We start from the raw sequence: 22,340 nt of genomic DNA, 5'->3' as shown, positions 1-22,340 counted from the left end.
GAGGAAGGTTTTTTGAGCCAGTGATGCTAACACCTCCTAACATAAAACCTATTGACTAATGGGTCATTAGAAAGCGTGATGAGAAAAAGAGATGGTAATCTCGCCTTATGGTGCAAGGCTTCTCACAAAACGTCCTGGAATCGACTATGATGAGATATATTCTCTCGTAATGGATGTCATTGCACTCCACCACCCTGTCAGTTTGGTAGTTTCCAAATAATTGATCATGCAGCTTACGAATGTGGTCACTACGTATCTCTATGGGGATCTAGATACTGAATATACATGAAGGTTCATGGTGGACTTCATTTACCCAAGTCAAATGGCTCTAGACCACGGAGCGCGTTTGCAATAAGATTGAAACGCTTACTAAAGTGACTACTTGATTGGGAAGGGATATGTCCGCGCGTTTCCATAACAAGTTTCGGATTCTATCGCGGTTTATGTTTGACATGATCTTCATTAGAAGCCCTTAAAGAGTTAAGGGAAACCGCTAAACACTTGAAATCCGAGTTTGAGATGAAGGATTTTGGGAAAACACGATTATGTCTCGGTTTGGAACTTGAGCATCGTGTTGATAGATGCTTAGGCATTTTAACAAGGTCAAGCCTCCAAGCACCCCCATGATCGTCCGTAGTCTTGATCCTAAAAAGGATCCTCTTCGTTCGAAGGATGATGGCGAAGATGTGCTAGAGGCGGAAGTGCCCTACATAAGTACAATAGGCGCATTATTGTACTTAGCTCAATGCACAAGACCAGACATCTCATTTGTCATGAACTTGTTAGCTAGATATAGCTTTGCGCCAACGCGACGCCATTAGATTGGTGTAAAAGATATCTTTCAGTACTTGAGATGTACTATTGATATGGGCTTGTTCTATCCCTACAGAGAGATGATGGATTCGGACCCATCACACACCAGGAACACCGCCAATACTGGCCTGCGTCCACTATCCCCATCCCAAAACGATATGTGTTTTGGAAGGTTTTGCTGATATTGGGTATCTCTCTGACCCATACAAAGGTAATGCCCAAACTGGTTAAGTGTTCACCATGGATAAAGACCGTGATATCTTGGAGGTCTACAGAACAGACCCTAGTCTCTATGTCTTCAAACAATGCAGAGATCATTACTCTTCACGAAGTGGTTTGTGAATGTATATGGATTGGATCCATAATTACGCATGTTCGAAAAATTGTGGTTTGAAGTCTACCACAGATGAGCCTACGAGCATTTAGGTTAATGCTTCTTGTTTTGAACAAATCACTACTACAAAATTGGGCTTCGTAGACACCTGGCCCAAAGATTCAAAGACGTTTTTTTCTTTGGCTGTCCTTGTAACTCATTAGCGACGTAGGATTTTTTAACACGGGAGGTTTTTTCTGTTTTTAGCTGCTTCTTTCTCCAACAAAAAAAAATCTGCAATTGCTTTTCACGTTCTCTGAGCTCTCTCTCTCTTCAGAGCAAAAAAAAAAAAAAAAGACTGAGCTCCTCCAAATCGAACCTTCTCTCATCTCCCTCTCATCGCCACAACCCCTCCATCATTCACATCGCTACAGACCCATCATCCACAAGCACTCCAAATCGACCTTGGACTCACCGTGGCTTCATCGATGGCGTCTGCTCTATCATTCACCAAAGTGTCCCGAGCACATAGTCTTCCGCTTCATCACCACGCACCACCGCTAAGCGGACCTCTGCCATGTGATCAACTGCAACCTAGTGAAGGGCAAGATCTCATACTCGATTCGGCAGGCGTAGGTCACATTCTCTCATCTTTTGCACAAATCTACCTCGCAGATCTACAGTATCTCTCTGATATAGGTTTTGTAATCCGTGTTCTAGATCTGTTCTTTATAGTCATGTCTTGATTTGAGGTTTGATAAAAATTTGGGAGCTGAGATTTGGAATTCTGAGTTTGATTTAAGAGCTTTCCTCAGGTTCTTTGATTTCTCTATTTTATTTTATTTATTTATTTTATTCTTTTCCATCTACAGTTCTGCTCAGGGGCCAAAAAGGAGTGGGGAAATTTTTTTTCATTGCCAACAGATCGATACTCTTTGGGTCCGTGAAATAGAAGTGAATTAAGAATGAATGTTAGTCATCTGAGTTCTTTGTTTGATTGTCCTATGATTTTATGTTTCATTTATCAAACTTTACACAATACATGTCTAAAGTCATAACACCTATATTCAATTCATGGGCATAATTAAGTGAGTTGTTGAACAATTTGAATTTTATACCAACTGTGTAAGAATGCTTATTGTTGGTGTTATTGGCTTGGTCATCTTGGCTGCTGTGACCCTACTTGGTATTCTTGCAAGGGGCTCTTGTTTTTAACACAAGTGTTTTAGCATTGTAGATTAAATACTTCCAATGAATATGCAAACTGTGTATTAGCTTTTGGCTTTGGTGATTCACTTGGACAGGGACAAAGGGATAAGGTGAAGCTTTTGGATGCAAAACAGTCCGCTATAAGTGCTTATTTGGACTGCCACTGAGGTCGAGTGCTTTCTTAAACATGTCAAAGGAATTTCCTAGTTTGCTACAAATGATTCATTAATTGTTTTTTGAATTGTTAGATTGTTTTTTCTCGCTCTAGTAGTTGAAACTCTTGGTGTGTGTGCGTGTGTGTATATATATTTTTAAGTTTGACTATATTGTTTTACTTTCTTTGATTCATAGCAGGTTTAACCAAAAGAGCTATTATGTTGATAGTGCTATCTGTTTTCAGGTACTTGTTTCTTCACTAATTCGTCTATTTTCTATTTAGTTCTTTGATAACTTTTTCAATTTTGGTTAGAAACTTGAGTTAATGGGATAATTTTAGGGTGAATCACCTGTGAGGTACGAAAAAACAGACGTATGGGCGGTCGGTGGATAAGTCGGGATGATTTGGGTTTAGATTGAGCAACTTATGTAAGTCCCTCTTTTTCCTCTTTGCTGAACTTACGTTTCTCTAGTAAGTTGAATTATAGCTTTACAAGTTAAAAACTTGAAACTTAATTTGCTGATTTGTGTAGTGTTCATGACTTTATAATGTAATTCATTGCAAATACTCCTATGTCTATGAGTTTAAGTGAATGATCAAGTATTCATATACTCAGATGCTTACTTGCTGCAATATTATATGTTGTAGTACTGGGAATGAAAGTTTGGCGTACAATGCAACTTTGGGAGTAGAGAAGAAGAACTTTGGACATCAAGTAGCAACTATTTTATTGGTTAGTGCTCTCTCATACCTGAACCTTTGAACTTTTCTTTAAGGGTTTATATATTATGTAACATGGATTTGAAACCTGCTAATTAATGGTTTCCTAATACTTATGTTCCCGGAGAGTAAGATAATGCTTAAATTCCCTTTTTTTTTTTCTTTCACATTTTTGTGGTGTATTCCAAGACATTGAAACTGAGAAGCTTTGTTATGTTAGGAAGCTTAAAATGGTTTGCATGACCCATGTATGCCTATGCATATATATTGTAGCTGCATTCTTTGTTGTTATTATTTACTGTACTATGCTTTTCCTTGCTATTTCTTCCCACCTACTGTCACACATTCGATTTTGTTGTGTCTGCAACTTTTTTCATCCTCTCAATTTTGGATTGCTTATAGGATATCAACAATTCTGTTCTCGGTGTTATGGGTTTTGATTCTTTTTTGGTTTGGTTTACCATCCTTAAACCCCAGTTTCTCTGCTCTCGGTGTTACCATTATAATTCATCTTTGTCTATGGGTCTGAGGGACTGTGAGCATGGTTTTTCTCCATTTGTCAAGTGAATACTTGGTGGGTTATGCAGAAATCTATAGTGTATACTAAGTTGGCTTCTGTGGTGGAATATATCCTGTTAAGAAGATTTGAATGTGCTAAACTTGTAAATGCTACTTTAAGGAACATAGATCAGCCATATAGGAGATGCTGCTTCAGGGGGTGGTTTATGCTCTTAGTCACACTTTTATGAACAGATTCATATAAATCTACACTTATTTCTTAGTTTGATCAATTGTGTCATCATTAGTTAACTAACCAACTCTCTTTTTTGTTTCTGATTTCATAAAGCTTAGTTAGTTGACCAATGTGATTGTGGAGCTATCAATTTAGTACCCTGAATTTTTTAAGAATTGTGAACTGAAAATACGTTATGGATATTTCAGGTGATACTTGGAGATCCAACTAGCTCTAATGTGGTCCAAGATTTTTAGAGAAAGTAAGGTAAGAACCTATGAACCGAAAATTACGAAAATTTCATATCTGAACTCATAGAATTCATGAGTCTATTGCCTGGGACTTAGTTGTTAGCGATAATAGACATACTTATGACATTGTTGGCTTGCATCTCTCACGTAGACCTTATTATTTAATATTCTAGCTTTCCTGTAGTTTGGCTCACATATGCTAGTTTCCATTAATATGCTGATTTAAATCTTTGGAATACATGTACTTCAGTTCTATTTGAGAGTAAGAATATCAGTTTTGATTGAGAAGGCTTATGTTCACACTGGTTATCATTCTTTAATTAATATACTTTTATTTGATATTGCAGTTCAAGACAAACTCATGATGCTCATGATGAATGTGATGTGGATTGAGCGAAGTTGTAGTTAGATTAGATTGTAAATTTTAGTTTAGTGAACTTGGGAAAATAAATCTATGCTCATTGATATTGTACTTTGGATGTTGATATATAATTTTGGTTAGTAATCATGTGTAAATTTGCAGATTTGAATATTTTTTTTGTGTCATGGAAAAGATACAAGGACGTATTTTCTTCGTCTTCATATATGTTTAAGGATGTTTTTATGAGATACTATGACGTTTTTCTAGTGTCCTTATAGATATTAGATGACACTCTTTTCAGTTATAAGGACGTTTTTCTAGTGTCCTTGTAGACATTAGATGACGTTTATTAATAGAAACAAGGACGCTTTTTCAGTGTCCTTGTACACATTTAAGGACGTTTTTTCAACGTCCTAAAAGATGACTTACTATGACTCCTTGATAGATGACGTTTTTTTAACGTGTCATCTAAAGTTTTTTAGGACATTTTTCGAACGTCCTTAAATCTATTTTCTGTAGTAGTGAATGAAGCAAGGTTACATCAAAAGCGACAACACCAAGGATAATCAGCAACAACAAACTCTCCTCGAGATCAAAGCGAACTAGGTTCAATCTGAGGACAATGTGGCAGGCTTGCTCACTAAGTCATTGCCTAAATTCCACTTTCGAGGAACATGTTGGTAGCATCGTTTGAGGAAGTTATCCGAACTCCCATGACCGTAGTCATCAAGGGGAGATGCAAACATCAGGGGGAGATGTCTACATGTATGGTCTCGAAACGTGAAAGGTGTGTTGTGCTCTTTTTCTCCTTCGACCGAGGTTATTTTTGTCCCATAGGGTTTTTGTTACTCGGCAAGGTTTTTAACGAGGCAACGAGAGAAGCATCACGTTTGGGCGACACAAGGGGGAGTGTTTAAGTAAATCCAAATTGTGTCTGGCCCAAACTCTAGGTTACTTGACCTAGTGGTAATAGAGTTATTAACTAGAGATACTCTCGGAGAATCTTAGAGATATCCCATTCAATGTATGATTATCTTTCCTTGTACGATTCAGATTCTATGCATTGTAATCCTCTATATAAAGAGGCCCCTATTATCAATGAGAATACACAGCAATTTTCTCTCAATTCCCGTTTCTCTAAAACATATACTTATAAATAACAATACAAGAAAAAAGTGAGAGAAATAGTGTTGAATATTTGTCTTTATCTATACTATTATTAAGAGAATAAGATTTGTTAGCCAAAATTTAAAATTTTGATAGAAATAACCCTAAAAGATTAAAATACTTTGAGAATAAATTAAATCACAAGGATAAATACGACAATTACAAAATATATGTTTTTTTTTTTAATAAAAAATAAAATTATCCCATCTCTCACTATCTCTCTCTACAATAACTGCTTTTATTCAATTCTTTTCTTTTTTATTTTCTCAAATAAAAAACAAAAACTATAACACATGCCCACATGCAGAGCATGTATGTAGAAGGCTAGTATTGAATAATGCTAAGAGATCAGGTGCTGAACAAGGCTTATTTCATAGATCGAATCCTATAACATTAGTATTCATTTAAAGATTAATTTCCCTTAAATGAAATCTGATGTAATGAGTGCACATGTGACAATCGAAAACTGCGACAAAATGTTGGTATGTATGATTAATTCCTATGTATATGTAATCAAATTCTCTATTCTAAGAGCATCTCCCATAGAATAGTTATTTCAAATTTTTTTTTTTAAAATTTAACTCAATTTAGGCTAAGTTTGATCCCAACAAATTAGCTAAACAAAAGCTAAATTTAACTTTAACTGAAAACCCTAGCTATATTTAGCTAGAGAGGAGAGAGAATTTAACCAAAATTTAAATTTAACTTTAGATTTAGGTAGTCTGCTAGAACAGAACTCAATAAGTAAACTACTTATATTCTATTTTTAGCTATTTTTTGCTATAAAGGTACCTACACTGTTGGAGATGCTCTAAAGCACGGGAAAGGAATGAATAGTACTTGGACCATTGTACCCCTTATGCTCAATCAAATTACACTCATTTGCCCCTGCCACATGTTGGTCTACTGAGCCACCACCTAATTCTCGGCTTCACATGTGTCTCTCCTTTCCTCTACCGCGCAGAAAATGAGGTTGATTAGTGTTTGGTGCTGTTGGAATTTGAATTGGGATTTTCATCGAACAACAAATATTTGGGGGTCACTAATTTCAGGTCAGAGGGCTGAATCTTTATCATCTTCTGTGATATCTGATCATAGGGTTGAATTAATTTGTGGGTTGTCATTTTGTGACTGCTTCATGCTGCTGTAGCTTGCATTGAGTTCAATTCTGGAGTTTTGAATCATCTCAGCTTCTTTTACTTATTCAGGTATAAAACTCTGTATTGTTCTTTACATGATTTTGATATGGAACTAATGTGTTTGTGGTGTTTGGGTCTTATGATCATTGAACTCTGCATATCTAAATACTAAAAATTTCCAGCCTTTTGAAACATGCAGTCTTATTGATTGTGCTTTTGGGAAATCAATATTTCCTAGGTTATTGGGATTTGTCGTAGAAATTTGATTTTTTTGTTTTGGGTATCTGACAGTTTGTGTCTTTTTTTAATGTTTTGTTGGCATGGTTTTCTGATTTCGTTTTTTGGCTATGGGATTTGTAGGGTAGGTGGAGATCTTCTCCTTGCAAGAATAAAAACAATAGGCTTTTACTTTCTCTACGAGTAAGTTTCAGAATTTTTGGGTCCAATTTTGAGTTTTATTGAAGCTTTCTGTGTAGGTGAGAGATGAGTTTCTATGGAAAACTTGCAATCTTATTTGACCACTTCCCTTGGCCCAGGACCCCAGGTTCACCAAAGATAATGGAAGAAGGTGACATACAGAGAGAGAGGATCAAAACGTACACTGAGAGGGAGACTGGGAGAGCAATATCAGTTTGCTTTCCATAGAGAGATTAAGGGTAATTGGGAATGCAAATAAGAGTTAGAGAGGAAATACTATAAAAAAATCAAAGGGGAGTGCAGAATATCACTATAAAAAGCAAATAAGAGATTAATGTAAAAATGGGAGTGCAAATTTCTCTCCTCAATAAAAGATAAAAGACAATTCCCTTTGCCTCTGTTAAATTTGACAACCCAAATCAACATGTCTAATTTGACAGCCCATATCAATGTTAATGCTCAAAGTCTGGCGGTAGCCAAACCTTCGTTTAACGCGGGTCCGGTAGGCGGACCGCTACTCTGCAGATATGGTGATCTTTGCTAGCTGTCAAACGAAAGACAGGTCGTCAGAGGGAGACCGCGTTGGGCGGTCTTCACTTCTCCGATGCCTAAGTCAGTATACAGACAGCATAACAATAAATGAGTAGTAAATGCGTAATTAATGAGGAGAGAGGAGAGAACCTTTTATAGGTGAGGAAGAGGCTGATCTTCTCCTTGTTTTCGATGTGGGACTGATGTGCTTCAGTCCCCAGCTTCAGGAGCTTCTGATGCTATCTTGGCACGGCGCGTGGCGGCGCGTCGGCGGTGGTCTGGGGGTGATCCGAGGCCCAGGCTGTAGCCCGCCTGGCTGTGTATCTGTATGTTATTCCTTTGGCGGGAATTGGTACCTCTGGCGGTACCATGAGCGTAGCTCATTATAGCTAATTATGCTTGTAAATGTACATGTATGTACAATCAGTATGTCATTTACACGTCAGATAAGACCTATGGGTTGGAGTGGTTTTACATGTCTTTTTTAGCTGTTGGAGGTCTCCACGTGGATTTGACACCACCATTGGAGATGCTCTAAGGTCCTCATTTTCTCAAGTGAGATTTATATTCTCAACACGCCTCGCATGTGTAGCGAATTTTCAAGCCATACACGTGGACAACTTATATTGGGTGACGCATAGCTCATGTGGCCACGAGGCATGCACACGCGGGATAACCTAGCTCTAATACCATAATAAAATAATCTGGAGTTCACATTCAAAACCAATTGAGAATTGATTGAATTGACCCAAATTCTTATAAATCATAGGCAAGGTCCTCAAGATTCATATTCTCAACAAACCTAACACCCGCCAATTTTACAGCCTGACAAAAGATTAGATTTACAAGTTTTATGTCAGAAGCTGAGGGAAAGCTTTGTTTGTCATTCTGGCATGGCTGATGACTGTAACCGAAGATTTGAAGTTAATTTGTTGCATCCCTTTAGACGTGACAAAGTAATTATCAATCTGAGAAATTTAAAGAACTTGGAACATATTGGACTTTGCCCCTGTCATGCCATTATAAAGTTTGTCCCATCGTCGAGTCCTTCTTGCACATCAGATTACAAAATCATGGTTCTTCATCAGCATGGCATATTGGCATTTTGCGGAAATGAATGGAGCTTGATAGATGAAGATGGCTACCATGACATAGCTTACTTTCAGGGTCAGTTTTATGGTGTTAATGATAATTGCGAGGTTGTCATTTTCGACATTGAAGACTCTAAGCAAGTAAAGACTAGGGTTGTTGCTACAATTGTGCTAAGAGAGCTTATATGTGGTAACAGGTGTTATTTGTTAGAATCTGAAGGGTTGTTTTACAGGTTTGGACTTCAATTAAGCTCCTCATATTTCGATATTACAAAGTTTCAAGTTCACAAGTTTTCGCCTTGTAATGACAATTGGTTTCTCTCGGAGGTAAACAATCTGGGAAATAGAGCCTTGTTCTTGTGTAACGCGTCTTCCTTTTCAGTAGAGGCTTCAAACTATCATGGATGTAAGGCAAATTGTATATATTTTACTGCCATTTTGGAACGCTTAACTATTTTTAACATGCAAGAGGAAATGTACGTCCGAGCCTTTTGAAAGAAAAGGAGGCTGGAGTCTTCCAGATGGTTTGGTCTGGCATCAACCAAGTTTCTATTTGGTGAAAAATGTATGTACGTCGTTTTAAATGTTGTGACAACTTGTTCTGTTATGTGGATTAGTGTTTTTATGCTCAATATAGGTGCTGGTGAGGTTCTCCAAGCCAGAGTTACCGGGATCGCTCCTCTCCCCTGCGACCCGCGTTCCGGATCGGTCGATCCCGATTGTGGTACGTTGGTGACCCAGATCGCCATCTTTAACGATCTCATATTGAATCGATTGTTTACCTAGGATCTATCTTCTGTTGTTATTGAAGAAAATTGATTTCTTCTTCGTGATTAGATTGCCTTCATCATTCATTGAATATGCAGAAGTTTAACCGATTTAATTCAAATTTAAAGGCATTATCTGCCTCTCTTTCATACATTGGTCATTAAATTCTTTCTATTATTGTTGTTGACATACACAAATTCATTTGATTATTTCTTTGCATTTAAAACTTTCTTTAATTGGTTAATGACTTAATCAATCCTTAAAAATAATTTAAGAGTTTGATTATAAAAGTAGAGTGCATAAAATTCAGAAACCTACCCTTATCGTACCGCGTACCTAGGTAATTAGCGTACCGCGTATTCGCACCGCTACGACCCACAATCCAGGTAATACTGCTCCAAGCTGAGGCACGGGGTCTTTACCATGGTCGATCTTCTTCTGGCGTTAAATGTGAAGATTATGAAAATTGAAATCGAATCTGGCTCAACTGTGATTGTTTCCTTCCTTACGAATAAGGACACCACTTTGCACCCTTTGGGAAGATCTTCTGGAGAATTGTAAGTCAATAATGAAGACTTTTAGTTATGCTCAGCTGAGACACATTCCCAAGGAGAGAAATGTTGTGGCTGATATCCTAGCAAATCTTTGCACGGACAACTCTCATAGCTCTGCATTCTAAATCAACTTCTTGCCATGGTTACTGCAGTTCTTTTGTATGATTAATTCTCGGTCTAGAAGATTTAGTTATAGATATAAGAAATATATATGTATTTAAAACATTCTCACAATTTTTAGCTCTGAGTAGTTTATTTAAATACATATATATTTCTTATAGTCGTTCTACTTTTCTGTAAATATAGGAGAACAACTTATTTTCTAAAATATATAGTTAAAATGCTTTAAGGATGTTGTTGGAGTGAAAAAAGAGCTCACTTTTCCTAAATCAACTAACAGACGGCTTTCAAAGGAAGTTGCTCTAACTAACTAGAAGTCCGTCTGGGCATCTTCAAAACTTTCCGCAATCCAATGGAAACCAACACAGGACAGTATACATTCTCAACAGTCAACACTACCTAGCCACCAGGCCACACCACAGGTTGAAACAATTGCCGACTCTTATGTAGTGGCATGGTTAAGTAAAAGCTTATAATTATTAGAAGAGTTTTACTTCAGTCTGAGAATCTTTGTATTGAACTAAGTCTATTTGATATATTGCTATATTGATAAATGTACAGTTAACTTTCCATCTTTTTAATGTTCTTATTCTATTATCGGTAGTGATGAGTTGCTCGTGCTTACTCACCGCCTCCTTTTAAAATTGTTGATGCCTCGCAGCCTCAAAGCTTTGGTATTCATATATGAAGAAAAGATTAAACTTTCTCTGATGAGGTAACTTCCAGACATTGTCTATCTAACATCTTGGACATAAACCCCAGATTAAACTACTGTTGATATTGAGCTGAATAGTCTTTTTCAATCCTTGAAGGGCTTAGCTGCCTATCCCCTTCCCCTCCCCACAAAAACGGATGGCTCCAATCGAGGAGCAAGAGAAGTAAGATAAAAAGTCTCTTCTCCACCAATAATGTTTCAATAATGTCATTCGACTTTTGAAAAGAAACATAATGAGGCAATTTGTCCATGATCAAGGTCTAAATCTTCGCTTTGACAATACTAAAGTCAAATACAATTTTATGTAGCTAATTCATGAGTTGAATTTACAAAATTTCTCTGATATAGACAATTCTGTACCGTTAGCTTTTCAATTTTTTACTACACCATATTTCAGTAAAAATTATTTTCTATATCAAGAAAAAAACTATTTTAAAATTTGAATCGTTTTATTTTCACTAAACATAATTTTCTTACTTAATTACGAGTACACGCGTTCAATTACAACCTCATCTTTTCCTCAAACATTCTCTTTGTGGCACACCAAATGGTCAAGTTTGAAGTCTCAAAACGAGTCAGAAGGAGCAGCTTACTACAGTCCAGTCCACAATGGAGTCTTGAAGCATCACGCAAGTCCCATGGGCCTGGCAAAGGTCGAAGAAACGAACCCGAATTTGCCCTCCATCCTATATTCCTATTCCACCACCAGATCATCCATCATCACATTCCCCAACGGAGTGGGACCCAACGCAATCTGACACCTGTCAGATATCTTGACGTGTCAAGGTAAACGACAACTCCCTTCACATACGTGGAACCACACCTCCCGAGGTCCCGCACACGCAAACCGACCCGTCAAAAAGCCTGCCACGTGTCACTCCTCTCCTTCCTAGCTCCACCCTCCACCGCATCGGAACATCCTATATATTATATATAAGCCTTCCCCTCACTTCTCGCTTCTATCACTCTTACAAACCCAAATATTGTAGCAAATTTTTCTATTTCCTTTTGTTTTTTTTTTAATCGAAGAAAAATGGAAAACCCGACCCTGACCGGTTTGTTGAAGAAGGTCGCCTCGGAATTCCCGAACCGCCGCGCTATTTCCGTTTCCGGCAAATTCGACTTGACCCATGCCCGATTACAGGAGCTCGTCGAGCACGCCGCCTCTCAATTACTCGCCGCCGGCATCGGTCCCCACGACACCGTCGCTCTCACCTTCCCCAACACAATTGAGGTTCGTTAACATTTCCTGTTACATCTAATAACAAAAAAAATTGAGTCGAGAATTTTGAAATTGTTTCTGATTGTTTTTTTATTTTTTCTGCAGTTTGTGGTGATGTTCTTGGCGGTGATACGGTGCCGAGCCACCGCCGCGCCGCTGAACGCGGCGTACACGGCGGAGGAGTTCGAGTTCTACCTCTCCGACTCCGAGTCGAAGCTTCTGATCACGGCGGAGAAGCCAATTCAGTCGGCTCTGACCGCCGCTTCCAAGCTCAGCATCCCTTACGTGACGGCGTCGCTGCCCGACTCCGCCGCACATATTTCTCTGTCTTCAACCACCACCGCCGGCAAGCCGAGTTGCGACTCGGTTTCGGAACTCGTTAACGACCCGTCCGACGTGGCACTCTTCCTCCACACGTCGGGGACCACCAGCCGGCCCAAGGGGGTTCCCCTGACCCAGCTCAATCTGGCCTCGTCGGTTCGGAACATCCGGTCGGTCTATAAACTCACCGAGTCGGACTCGACGGTGATCGTCCTGCCGTTGTTTCACGTGCACGGGTTAATCGCCGGGTTACTGAGTTCACTCACCGCCGGAGCCGCCGTGACGCTCCCGGCGGCGGGGCGATTCTCCGCTTCGACGTTCTGGTCAGACATGCTCGCATACAACGCCACGTGGTACACTGCGGTGCCCACCATCCACCAGATCATTCTCGACCGTCACGCCAACAAACCCGAACCGGCCTACCCGAAGCTCCGGTTTATCCGGAGCTGCAGCGCGTCGCTGGCACCGTCAATTTTGACGCGTTTGGAGAAGTCGTTCGGCGCGCCGGTGCTGGAGGCTTACGCGATGACGGAGGCGTCCCATTTGATGTGTTCGAACCCGTTACCCGAAGACGGCGAGCACAAACCCGGGTCCGTCGGGATACCCGTGGGCCAGGAATTGGCCATCTTGAACGAGAACGGCGTCGTTCAGCCGAATGACGTCAGCGGCGAGGTGTGCATTAGAGGACCTAATGTGACAAAATGGTATAAGAACAACCCGGAAGCAAACAAAGCGGCTTTCACATTCGGGTGGTTCCACACAGGAGATGTTGGGTTTTTGGACTCCGATGGGTACTTGCACCTGGTGGGTCGGATCAAGGAGCTCATTAACCGTGGAGGTAATTTAATCGCAACACAACATGTTGGATGAAATGCCTAGAATATCACATTGTTATTAGTTTATAAAATGTACTGTGTTTCATCTAAGAAATTGTTTGGTATGATTTTTCAGGGGAGAAGATATCACCAATTGAAGTAGACGCAGTGCTCTTGTCACATCCCGAAATTGCTCAGGCAGTTTGTTTCGGAGTGCCTGATGATAAATATGGTGAAGAGGTTGGTTTGCTAGTTGCTACATTTCGTGCCATTATAGCTCTTATCTTTATGTGCTAATGCTAATGCAATGTGCGTTACTTTGCAGATTAACTGTGCTATAATCCGAAGAAAAGGCTCAAGCATAGACAAAGAAGAAGTGCTGCGTTTTTGCAAGAAGAATCTTGCAGCTTTCAAGGTGCCCAAAAGAGTGTTCATCACTGACACGGTTCCGAAAACTGCAACAGGGAAGATCCAACGTCGCATTGTGGCAGAGCATTTCCTTGCTCAAATCTCCACTGCTAAGGTTCCCAAGTTTGGTGCTTAACTCCTAGGCACATTACATATAGGGCTGCTTCATTTTACTTCCATACACATCTCTAATGGTTTACATTAGGTTTTCGGATTTTTTTTTTTTTTTTTAGTTGTATAATCTGTTGATTCGAAATTCAACACATGGATGGTTACATAAAGCCATATACCGAGGGGGTCTTTGTCACCTCACTGGTTGCGTATTCGTTTCTGTTTGTTCTTATTTGTGTCTATTTTGTTCTTGTTGGACCAAAATGTTGAGGTGACGAGGAAAGTTGACAAAGGTTTCTTTTCTTTTTTTTTCTTTTTTTTTGAGAGAAATTGACAAAGGTTACTTGCTCGATTTGTCTTTGATTCTCTCTAATAACAGTTGGGTTTGGTTTTAGTTGACGAAACCATAACACAAGTTTTTTTTTTTTTATACAAACCATAACACTTGTTGGGAAAAGGTATTTAGGTATTGCCAGGTCGATCTCCATGTTCGAGTTTTCTATATGAAAGAGAATCCATCCAAATGGAACTGAGGAAGCTTTTTGTGTTCGATGAAAAATAGAGGGATCAGTCTTATTCTGAATCCTTATTCATTTTGGGTGTGAGATCATGATGGGCCAATGCCAGAGGGCTCTCCACTGACTCAAGAACCGTTTGGCTTTTCGACCTTGTTTTCTTTTCATTTCCCAACTCATTGTTGTTTTTCAGACCCAAAAAAAAAAAACTCATTGTTGTTTCCACAAGAAATCCTACAACTTCCTCTGTCTCACACCCCATCCCATCATCGACCTACTTAAGTTATTTCTTTGCTTTGGCTGTACAAGTGAACCAACACATTTCAGTCATTGATATTTACTGATAAATTTTTTTAAGAATAGAAAAATGTAATTGAAGTTTTTCAGCTGTTCATTATTGTTGGTGTAACTACATGTCGGTGAACTGAATATTCTCTCGGTTATTAGGGCTAGTTTGGGATTGCTGTGATTTTTTAAAAAAACTGCTGCTGCTGTGTTGTGAGAATAATCAAATGTGAATTAAAACAGCTTCGTGTTTGGTAAATAATATTTTTTTTCAAATGCTGTCAGTACATAAAACAACTTCAGAGCGTGTTTTGATCCACATCAACTTCTAAAAGCAGCCTCTGGGCTACTTCTAAAATTTGCTGGGCCAGTGACGTATAACTTTCAATTAAAGTTGTTTTTCATTTATTTACCAAACACAATAAAATCTAAAATTTTAAACAAAAACTGATTTTTTTTAAAGCGAAACAATCTCAAACGGAATCTTAAACAATCAAAATTGCTATCATCATTTTGATATTGGTATTTTATTCTGAACTAAGAGTTTGAGTTGCATAAAAGGTCGGATGACGTCTAAAGCTCGAATATGTTATCGTCCTACATGAAAAAGAAATCTTAATAAATACATGTGTATGACAACTGTATTATAGCAGGTAAAGTAACATAATCATTTACGAAACTTTTATTAAATAATGTGGTCGTTTCTAGGTGCTACATCAAAATGTCGTTTGTTTAATATACTAGGGTGACTTACTTTCTAAATAAGTAGTGTAGTAGATATCCACGCAGACAGCATGACTAAAATCGTAAAGTCCCCCATCACCCATGCGCGCATAGTGGACTATCCATAGTCTCTTATCTTATAACTTCTTCTAAGAGGAGAGAATCGTTCTCTAATCAACTAATTCAGCAGGTTAAGTATATAAAGTGGAGAATAAATATCTTTAAACAAGGAATTAGCGAATGACTAGGATACCAAGTATTTTTGTTTTCTCTAGTTATTTAAATGGATAAATACTTTTTCAGAGGAAAATTGGGCTTGTATCCCTATAGTTGTAATTTGTACTGGACTTTGTTCTAGCCCACGACGCAGTTTTATTTGTCGGTTGACGGAGTATTTTGGCTGCTCTGTTATTGAAATACCATAGAAGGCAGAAAATCATGGTATGGAATGGAAATTAATTTCAATTTCCATTTAATAGTGTCGTTTGGTTGTAATTAGATATTGAAAATGAAATAAAAAAATAAGATATAACTGGAAATTAATTCTCTCATAAAGCATGAATATAATTACCTAGTCACTAGTGGTATTCTCATTCCATTTCCCACTGTTAAAAGGCACTACAATAGGAATAGAAAGTAAATCATTTCCTATTTTGACATTCCTGCCAACCCCAACGGGTCTATGAGCTTTAAAACTGGGAAAATAGCAGAGCAGACCAAATTATCAGCTGGGATATTTGGGCTCTTGGATTGTACTGTAAGTTCTTGAAATTTGAAACTCTCTCAAAATGTTTTTGTCTTTGATGAATTATGAATCATATAGCTCACTCTTGCTTTGTAACTACTTGGAAAATGTATGCAAAGCCCATTGAACCCTTTACTGCTTGGAAAGAAAGTGAAACTAAAGCTTGAGATAGAGGTTGAATTGCATAATCTTGAATACCCATTTGGCCAATGAGGTTTCACTCATCTGGACCTGTACTAACTCAGCATGGTTCAAGAATTGATGGGTGTGATTCATTTTTGCTCATTTGTGTATAGAATCGATGATTTGGAGTGTACTAGGGGATTCAATCACAAATTTTTGAGCTTTTATGAGTATCTATTTAATTTGTGTTGCAGTTTTGAACTAATATTATCATAAGAATCCCAAAATGTCTTTCTTTTGCTTGTAGAGGTTGGGATTTAGGTTTGGTATTAAAAGCATTGTCAGGTTTTGTTAAGGAGTTGCTAAAAGTTCTCTCTGATTTGTGTTTCAAATCAAGATAGTCTTAAAGATGGAAGCAGAGAGTCAAATGAGGGAGATAAAATATGCTGCTGATATTTCGTCTATAAAGGAATCACAGGCACGCATCAAGCCGTTCATACACGAAACTCCAGTCCTGTCCTCTGAAACTTTGAATCTTCTTTCAGGAAGACAGCTGTTTTTCAAATGTGAATGTTTCCAAAAGGGGTGAGAAGCCATTTAGCAGTTCATGATGTTTGTGAGTATGTATATTTCTCAAGTAGGTTTGGTCTTCATTAAGGCTTCCTCGGATAATAATACTTGTTATTATGTGGTTATACAGTGGCGCTTTCAAATTCAGAGGCGCTTGCAATGCCGTGTTTTCACTTGATGATGATCAGGCTGCTAAAGGGGTTGTAACACATAGCAGGTTCTCTTCGGGCTCTTTTCTTTGGATGGTCATTTTCTTTGACTAGCTTATGTGATTATCACCTGATATTTTCCTCCCAATTTAGTGGTAACCATGCTGCAGCATTGTCTTTGGCTGCAAAACTACGGGGTATTCCTGCATATATAGTTATACCGAAAAATGCTCCAAAATGCAAAGTTGAGAATGTCATGCGTTACGGTGGCCAGGTTATCTGGAGTGAGCCAACAATGCAGTCGAGGGAAAGTACTGCAGCCAAGGTACTGCAAGAAACTGGCGCAGTTCTTCTACATCCCTACAATGACAGGCGCATAATAAGGTACAAGAGTGACTTTTAGTTGTTTTTTTTTTTAACTGCATATGTTTGCACTTTGTGGATCTTGATTAGGGAAAGTGGAAATATTTTGAACAACAATCAGCTTGTTTTGCACTATATGTAATTGAAAGTTTGGATGTCTGATGAGACTCTCCTGTGTTGAACGAAATCAAGACAATACAAACATGCTGCTTTGCAGTGAGAGAATTTGTGTTTTCATTATGGATATCCAAATCAAGACTGTATTATGATTAGTTGTACTAGCTGCTGATATGCACATTGTCACCAAGTACACCAAAACTGCTGATATGCCCTGATTACTTCTTAGCAAGTATTACCTAGATTAGTTCCTAATAGTTAAGTAACTCAATTACAGTAACGAAATAAGTACTTATCTCTTGTAGTTGAATGCACTAGACACTGTTATAGTTCCTACTAACACTATGTGGCAGAGCACCACATACTAACATACGTAACTTAATTGTTCTTGCAGTGGCCAGGGTACCATATCATTGGAGTTACTGGAGCAACAAGTTCCACATTTAGATGCTATTGTAGTTCCCATAAGTGGTTTGTGTTGATACATTTAATCACCAGATTTCATGATTGTTCATTCTTTAATATTTTTTCGTTGATGATTTGTGAGCTTTGTTTTCTCATGTTAGATATACACATGTAGGAGGTGGCTTGATATCAGGTGTGGCTTTAGCTGCTAAGTCCATCAATCCTGCCATTCGAGTTTTTGCTGCTGAACCCGAGGGAGCTAATGATGCAGCTCAATCCAAAGAAGCTGGAAGGATAATAACATTGTCTGAGACCAACACTGTAGCAGATGGACTTCGAGCTTTTCTGGGAGATCTGACCTGGTAAAGGAAATTTTAAGTATTCAAATGGGTCATTAGAATTTATCTTCAGCTTGCCATTTATGAAATTCCTGCTTCACTTGTTCTTAAATGCACTTCTACACATGCTTGGCAATTACCATACATTAACTTGGTCTATCTTCTACTGGACCAGGCCAATAGTAAGAGATCTTGTCGATGGCATTATAACTGTAGAGGACAAGGAGATAATAAATGCAATGAAACTCTGTTACGAGATTCTGAAGGTTGCAGTAGAACCTAGTGGAGCAATAGGCCTCGCAGCTGTTTTATCTGATAGTTTCAAGAACAATCCTGCATGGAAGGATTGCACCAATATAGGAATCATTCTTTCTGGAGGTAATGTTGATCTAGGCATCATATGGGATTCATACACAAAATAACTTTTCTTGTTTTCGAATTCTCTTTCCATCAATACCGATACTTTCTCCTAGCATGTCATAATGAAAACCTTTAGGTACGTCACTAGCTGTTCTCTTTTCTGCTGTTATTTCTTCTCATTATTTGTTTAGACCTGGAAAAAGAAAATCTCAGAAATTAAGGCTACCTTTTGGGAGTCTTGGTATATGTTTGAATATACTCTCTGCCTTATAAAATTAAGGATTACCTGCCTTCACAGTTTGATAAAAAAAACCTTTATATAACACATGTTTTGCTAGAGGCTTCAAGGGCCAAGCTTAACTCTACTATTTATACATCACAAGAAGGCCTAGCTACTAATGAGCTTTCTGGGCTTAGCTTGGTCCTGATCAATTTCGGAGACACCAGAACAAAGTACATCACAGATATTGTACTGATATGATTCTGCATTTACTCAAATTCAATACAATTCTGAGACTTTCTGACAAGCCAATCTTGCACACTAGCTATATCTTGTAAGATTTGCTTCTTGGTTCTTACATGAAAAGGCCTACAATTCTTGCAATTTTACTTCTTCTTGTCCTAGTTCAATCCTATATCTCATTCAGTCTGTTATTGAATGCTTCAATTACTATGTAGCTTATAAACTGATTGTATGTCTACCACTCAATCTATACTGAGCTTTTCAAGTTGATGTACTATATGGTTTTGCAACAAAATAAATGAGGTAGCCAACTCCATTTATATATTAAACATTTGGGACCATTAAGATGTGATTGGGTCCTGCACAGGTCCAAAGCATTAATGAAGCACGGTGACTGAGGATGATAGGCCTTTGCTAATTGTACAAGTCATTGACTCATTGGTCTTGTCTTGTATTTGGCAGAGACTTCCAAGACCTAGCATTCATATTTTATGGTCAAGCTCAAGCATCTAGTATATATGCAAGTCACAGTTGTAAGGGATTTAGACATGTTTAGCCAGTGACTCAATATAGTACTTAAGTTCTTGGTTCTTCACTCGTTGGATAAGTTTATTCTCTTCACACTACTAATCAACAAAAAAAGGTGGGAATTGGCAATAGGAGGATTTAAAGTTTTGTATTCATAAACTTTTTGCATACAAGTATTTGATTCTCTGTTCGGCCAATAATAGGTACAAGCACCTTGCAAACCTAGGATTGTAGAAATGGGAACTAGAGGATATGAATCCATGACCTCTTCCGCACAAGTCTCTGATATTCTATTAGGCTGGTACTGGATGATATCAAGTACCTTACAAACCAACAAAGAAGTTAAGAAGTGGAGATTGGGAATCCGGCTTGCAAACAAGTATCCGATACCTGGTTAAACATGCTTACACTCAATGCAATCTATTATGCACCTTCGAAACCAATAGTAAAGAATTGACGATTCAAAGAGTAATTCGAATTCAAAACCCCTTGCATGAGGACTTAACACAAATGAGCTAAAATTTCATCATTTACATTGGATACATCTATCAATGACATGATCATGTGCTGTTATACTCGATTCATACGAAATTCTACAATATTTCGGAGTATTAAAACTCAGAGCCCTATATTTCCGGGCATGTTTCACAAGCTCTCTCTTTACTGCACTGCAATTCATAATTACCAGAGCCGTTCAAAATACTGGTGAGGCAATCATGTCTGTGAAGATAAATGATTTAGATGTGTCGTCTTCGTGTTCAGACCAGAAAGTGAGATGTCGTCTTTTCATTTGACACCGACTAAATATATGTCTGCCTTTTCCGTCTTAAATTGATTTCAGACTTTGATAACGAAGGGACACAAGCATTGGTGCCCAGGCATGCACGTATCTTATGAAAACCACATGCGTTACTGAAAAGAAGTAGTCTTCATTCCCTTCAAATTCCGTAACATAAAAATCAACATAATTAGGTTAATGTTAATTCCTTTGCTAATACTCCAATTTATTCTTCATGAAATGTCATTATGAACGCTATAGTAGATATCATACACCAAATAATCCAACACATACTATAATTTGTTCCGTAATGATATACTTTGATCTATCTTCACTTGTTCTTGTTAAGTAAGATCGAAAATGATTGACCAAAGAGAAATTCGAACTCCGACCTAATTGTTATGCATCAGGTACTACTCCCTTTCATATCTGTCCTATGTAAGAAGAAATTTAGGCCTGCCGGTTGCTTCTGCACGCTATTAGGCTCTCTGTCAAATCAAGGAGCTCTTGCTCTTGTTTAACCAAAGTTTTAAATTTCTTGTGCGCTCTTATATCCACTTTGATTGAGAGAGATTATCTGATACTATAGCATTAAGCCAAAAACTTTGACTTGATCTGCATTACAGTCATTGTTCTCCACCTACATATTTAATAATTTATCCATGGATTCCTAAGTACATGCACATTTCACCACTAATTTGTGGAATAATCATGGTTTTGTGAAGTTTTATAGAAAACTGCCAAAAGTTTCCAGTAGGCTCTACCTTTTCAGGATTAATCCTTTTGTTTTATAAACACTTGTTGCCTGAGTTTTAAATGAACATAATCACTATATATGTTCTAAAAGTGTAAATTATTCAAGAATGAGTTAATAATGTATATCAAACTAAAACTATTAAATTTCAAAAATAAAAATTTTGTAGGATTTATTGGCTGTTCTTTGCGCGCGCGTTCTCAGCTTAGTTGGATGATTTTACTTTCTAAGCATATATTTGCTAGATGATTCATTCAACTTAAACCTTTAGCATTTGAATCTGTTCTCATCCTTCACTAGGACCAAGGACCATACAGAAATATGGAAGAAAGCAAAAGGAAAGTTAAAAGAAAACTGAAAAAGAGGATGTGATGTGATGTGTGTAGAACTATAGATTATATTTATGCTGAGGGAACCAGATTTAAAGTAAAACCCTCCCATAGAAGAAACTCTAGCTCTACATGAAAAGAAGAAGAAAAACGTTAGCTCTAGAGGAGGACCCCTACCTTGTCTTATGCTCTTATACAGTTATCCTCCTTTTGAAACAATGAATATGTTATGTACATTAATAATAATGATAGATTACCAGCCATGCAGATCAAAATTCACCTATGAAAGAAAATGTGAGAACTTGTCAAAAGTCTATATGGATCTTTTTTACTTTTGATGACTCCTCCAGTTTGATTTGATAAATTTTTTTAGCAACGTACTTTGTATAGCTCAACTGGGTCGTCTGTCCACTTCTGAATTCTGATGATTATTATCAGTCTTAATTCAAAATCATGAGGCTAGGCTCCCTCATCTTTCATGCCTTTAATAATACTTCAAAACACTAACAGCTTCTTGCTTGGAAGCATTGTCACTGAGGACCCTTCATGTTTAAACAATCCTCATTGCTTGTGTCACATCCAAATTAGACAAAGAAGATGACTCTCCTGCCAAAACATAAAAAAGCCACATTCACAATCAAAGAAAAATATCATATTGATTATAAATAAGCTGCAGACTCATGGAATAATTAAAAATTTTGGTCGACATTTATAACAACTTGCCTTTTAATCATGCAAAGCTAGAAGACAGATCATAGTATACAATATTAGAAAAATTTAGTAGATGCATGCAAATCTTTATTAGGTGTTTGTCTATTCTATATACTTTGAGGAAACAAAATCTAAGGGAAAGAGAAAG

General features: G+C 37.9%; 2 protein-coding genes and 1 long non-coding RNA gene across 12 annotated transcripts; all 3 read left to right on the top strand.

Annotated features, from left to right (window-relative positions):
- Nucleotides 1-1,454: 1,454 nt before the first annotated feature.
- LOC133742130 (uncharacterized) lies at nt 1,455-4,721 on the top strand. 7 transcript variants are annotated; one of them, XR_009862371.1, is made up of 8 exons: nt 1,455-1,758; nt 1,999-2,097; nt 2,431-2,503; nt 2,690-2,735; nt 2,832-2,920; nt 3,141-3,225; nt 4,155-4,212; nt 4,544-4,721. It is a non-coding gene; the product is annotated as an uncharacterized LOC133742130 (long non-coding RNA). The 7 variants fall into 7 exon arrangements; XR_009862368.1 differs by having other exon boundaries at nt 1,455-1,762; XR_009862370.1 differs by lacking the exon at nt 1,999-2,097.
- Nucleotides 4,722-12,014: 7,293 nt separating this feature from the next.
- LOC133707137 (probable CoA ligase CCL9) lies at nt 12,015-14,156 on the top strand. The gene is made up of 4 exons (XM_062132675.1): nt 12,015-12,293; nt 12,387-13,440; nt 13,554-13,657; nt 13,743-14,156. The coding sequence occupies exons 1-4, from the start codon at nt 12,093-12,095 to the stop codon at nt 13,959-13,961; spliced, it is 1,578 nt and encodes a 525-aa protein (XP_061988659.1). The 5' UTR covers nt 12,015-12,092; the 3' UTR covers nt 13,962-14,156.
- A 790-nt stretch (nt 14,157-14,946) lies between these two features.
- On the top strand, nt 14,947-18,976 carry LOC133707138 (serine racemase). Of its 4 annotated transcripts, none has more exons than XM_062132679.1 (7): nt 14,947-16,216; nt 16,725-16,912; nt 17,028-17,142; nt 17,321-17,430; nt 17,921-17,997; nt 18,107-18,293; nt 18,445-18,976. In XM_062132679.1, exons 1-7 carry the CDS (start codon nt 16,142-16,144, stop codon nt 18,689-18,691), a joined length of 999 nt encoding a protein of 332 aa, XP_061988663.1. In that variant the 5' UTR covers nt 14,947-16,141; the 3' UTR covers nt 18,692-18,976. The 4 variants fall into 4 exon arrangements, with proteins under 4 accessions (XP_061988663.1, XP_061988660.1, XP_061988661.1 ...); XM_062132676.1 differs by having other exon boundaries at nt 14,952-16,216; nt 17,028-17,114; nt 17,200-17,430; XM_062132677.1 differs by having other exon boundaries at nt 14,955-16,216; nt 16,729-16,912; nt 17,028-17,114; nt 17,200-17,430.
- The last annotated feature ends 3,364 nt before the right edge of the window (nt 18,977-22,340 follow it).

The sequence above is a fragment of the Rosa rugosa genome, chromosome 4 (assembly GCF_958449725.1).
Source record: "Rosa rugosa chromosome 4, drRosRugo1.1, whole genome shotgun sequence".
Lineage (NCBI taxonomy): Eukaryota > Viridiplantae > Streptophyta > Magnoliopsida > Rosales > Rosaceae > Rosa > Rosa rugosa.
The sequence above is the reverse complement of the archived record's forward strand: the minus strand, read 5'-3'. Positions and strand labels throughout refer to the sequence as shown.

Coding starts and splice junctions, on each gene's coding strand:
- LOC133707137 (XM_062132675.1), top strand. CDS start 12,093: ATGGAAAACCCGACCCTGACCGGTTTGTTGAAGAAGGTCGCCTCGGAA. Junction 13,441..13,553: donor GGAGCTCATTAACCGTGGAG/GTAATTTAATCG, acceptor ATGATTTTTCAG/GGGAGAAGATATCACCAATT. Junction 13,658..13,742: donor ATGATAAATATGGTGAAGAG/GTTGGTTTGCTA, acceptor GTTACTTTGCAG/ATTAACTGTGCTATAATCCG.
- LOC133707138 (XM_062132676.1), top strand. CDS start 16,142: ATGAGCTTTAAAACTGGGAAAATAGCAGAGCAGACCAAATTATCAGCT. Junction 17,998..18,106: donor TATTGTAGTTCCCATAAGTG/GTTTGTGTTGAT, acceptor ATACACATGTAG/GAGGTGGCTTGATATCAGGT. Junction 18,294..18,444: donor TTTCTGGGAGATCTGACCTG/GTAAAGGAAATT, acceptor CTACTGGACCAG/GCCAATAGTAAGAGATCTTG.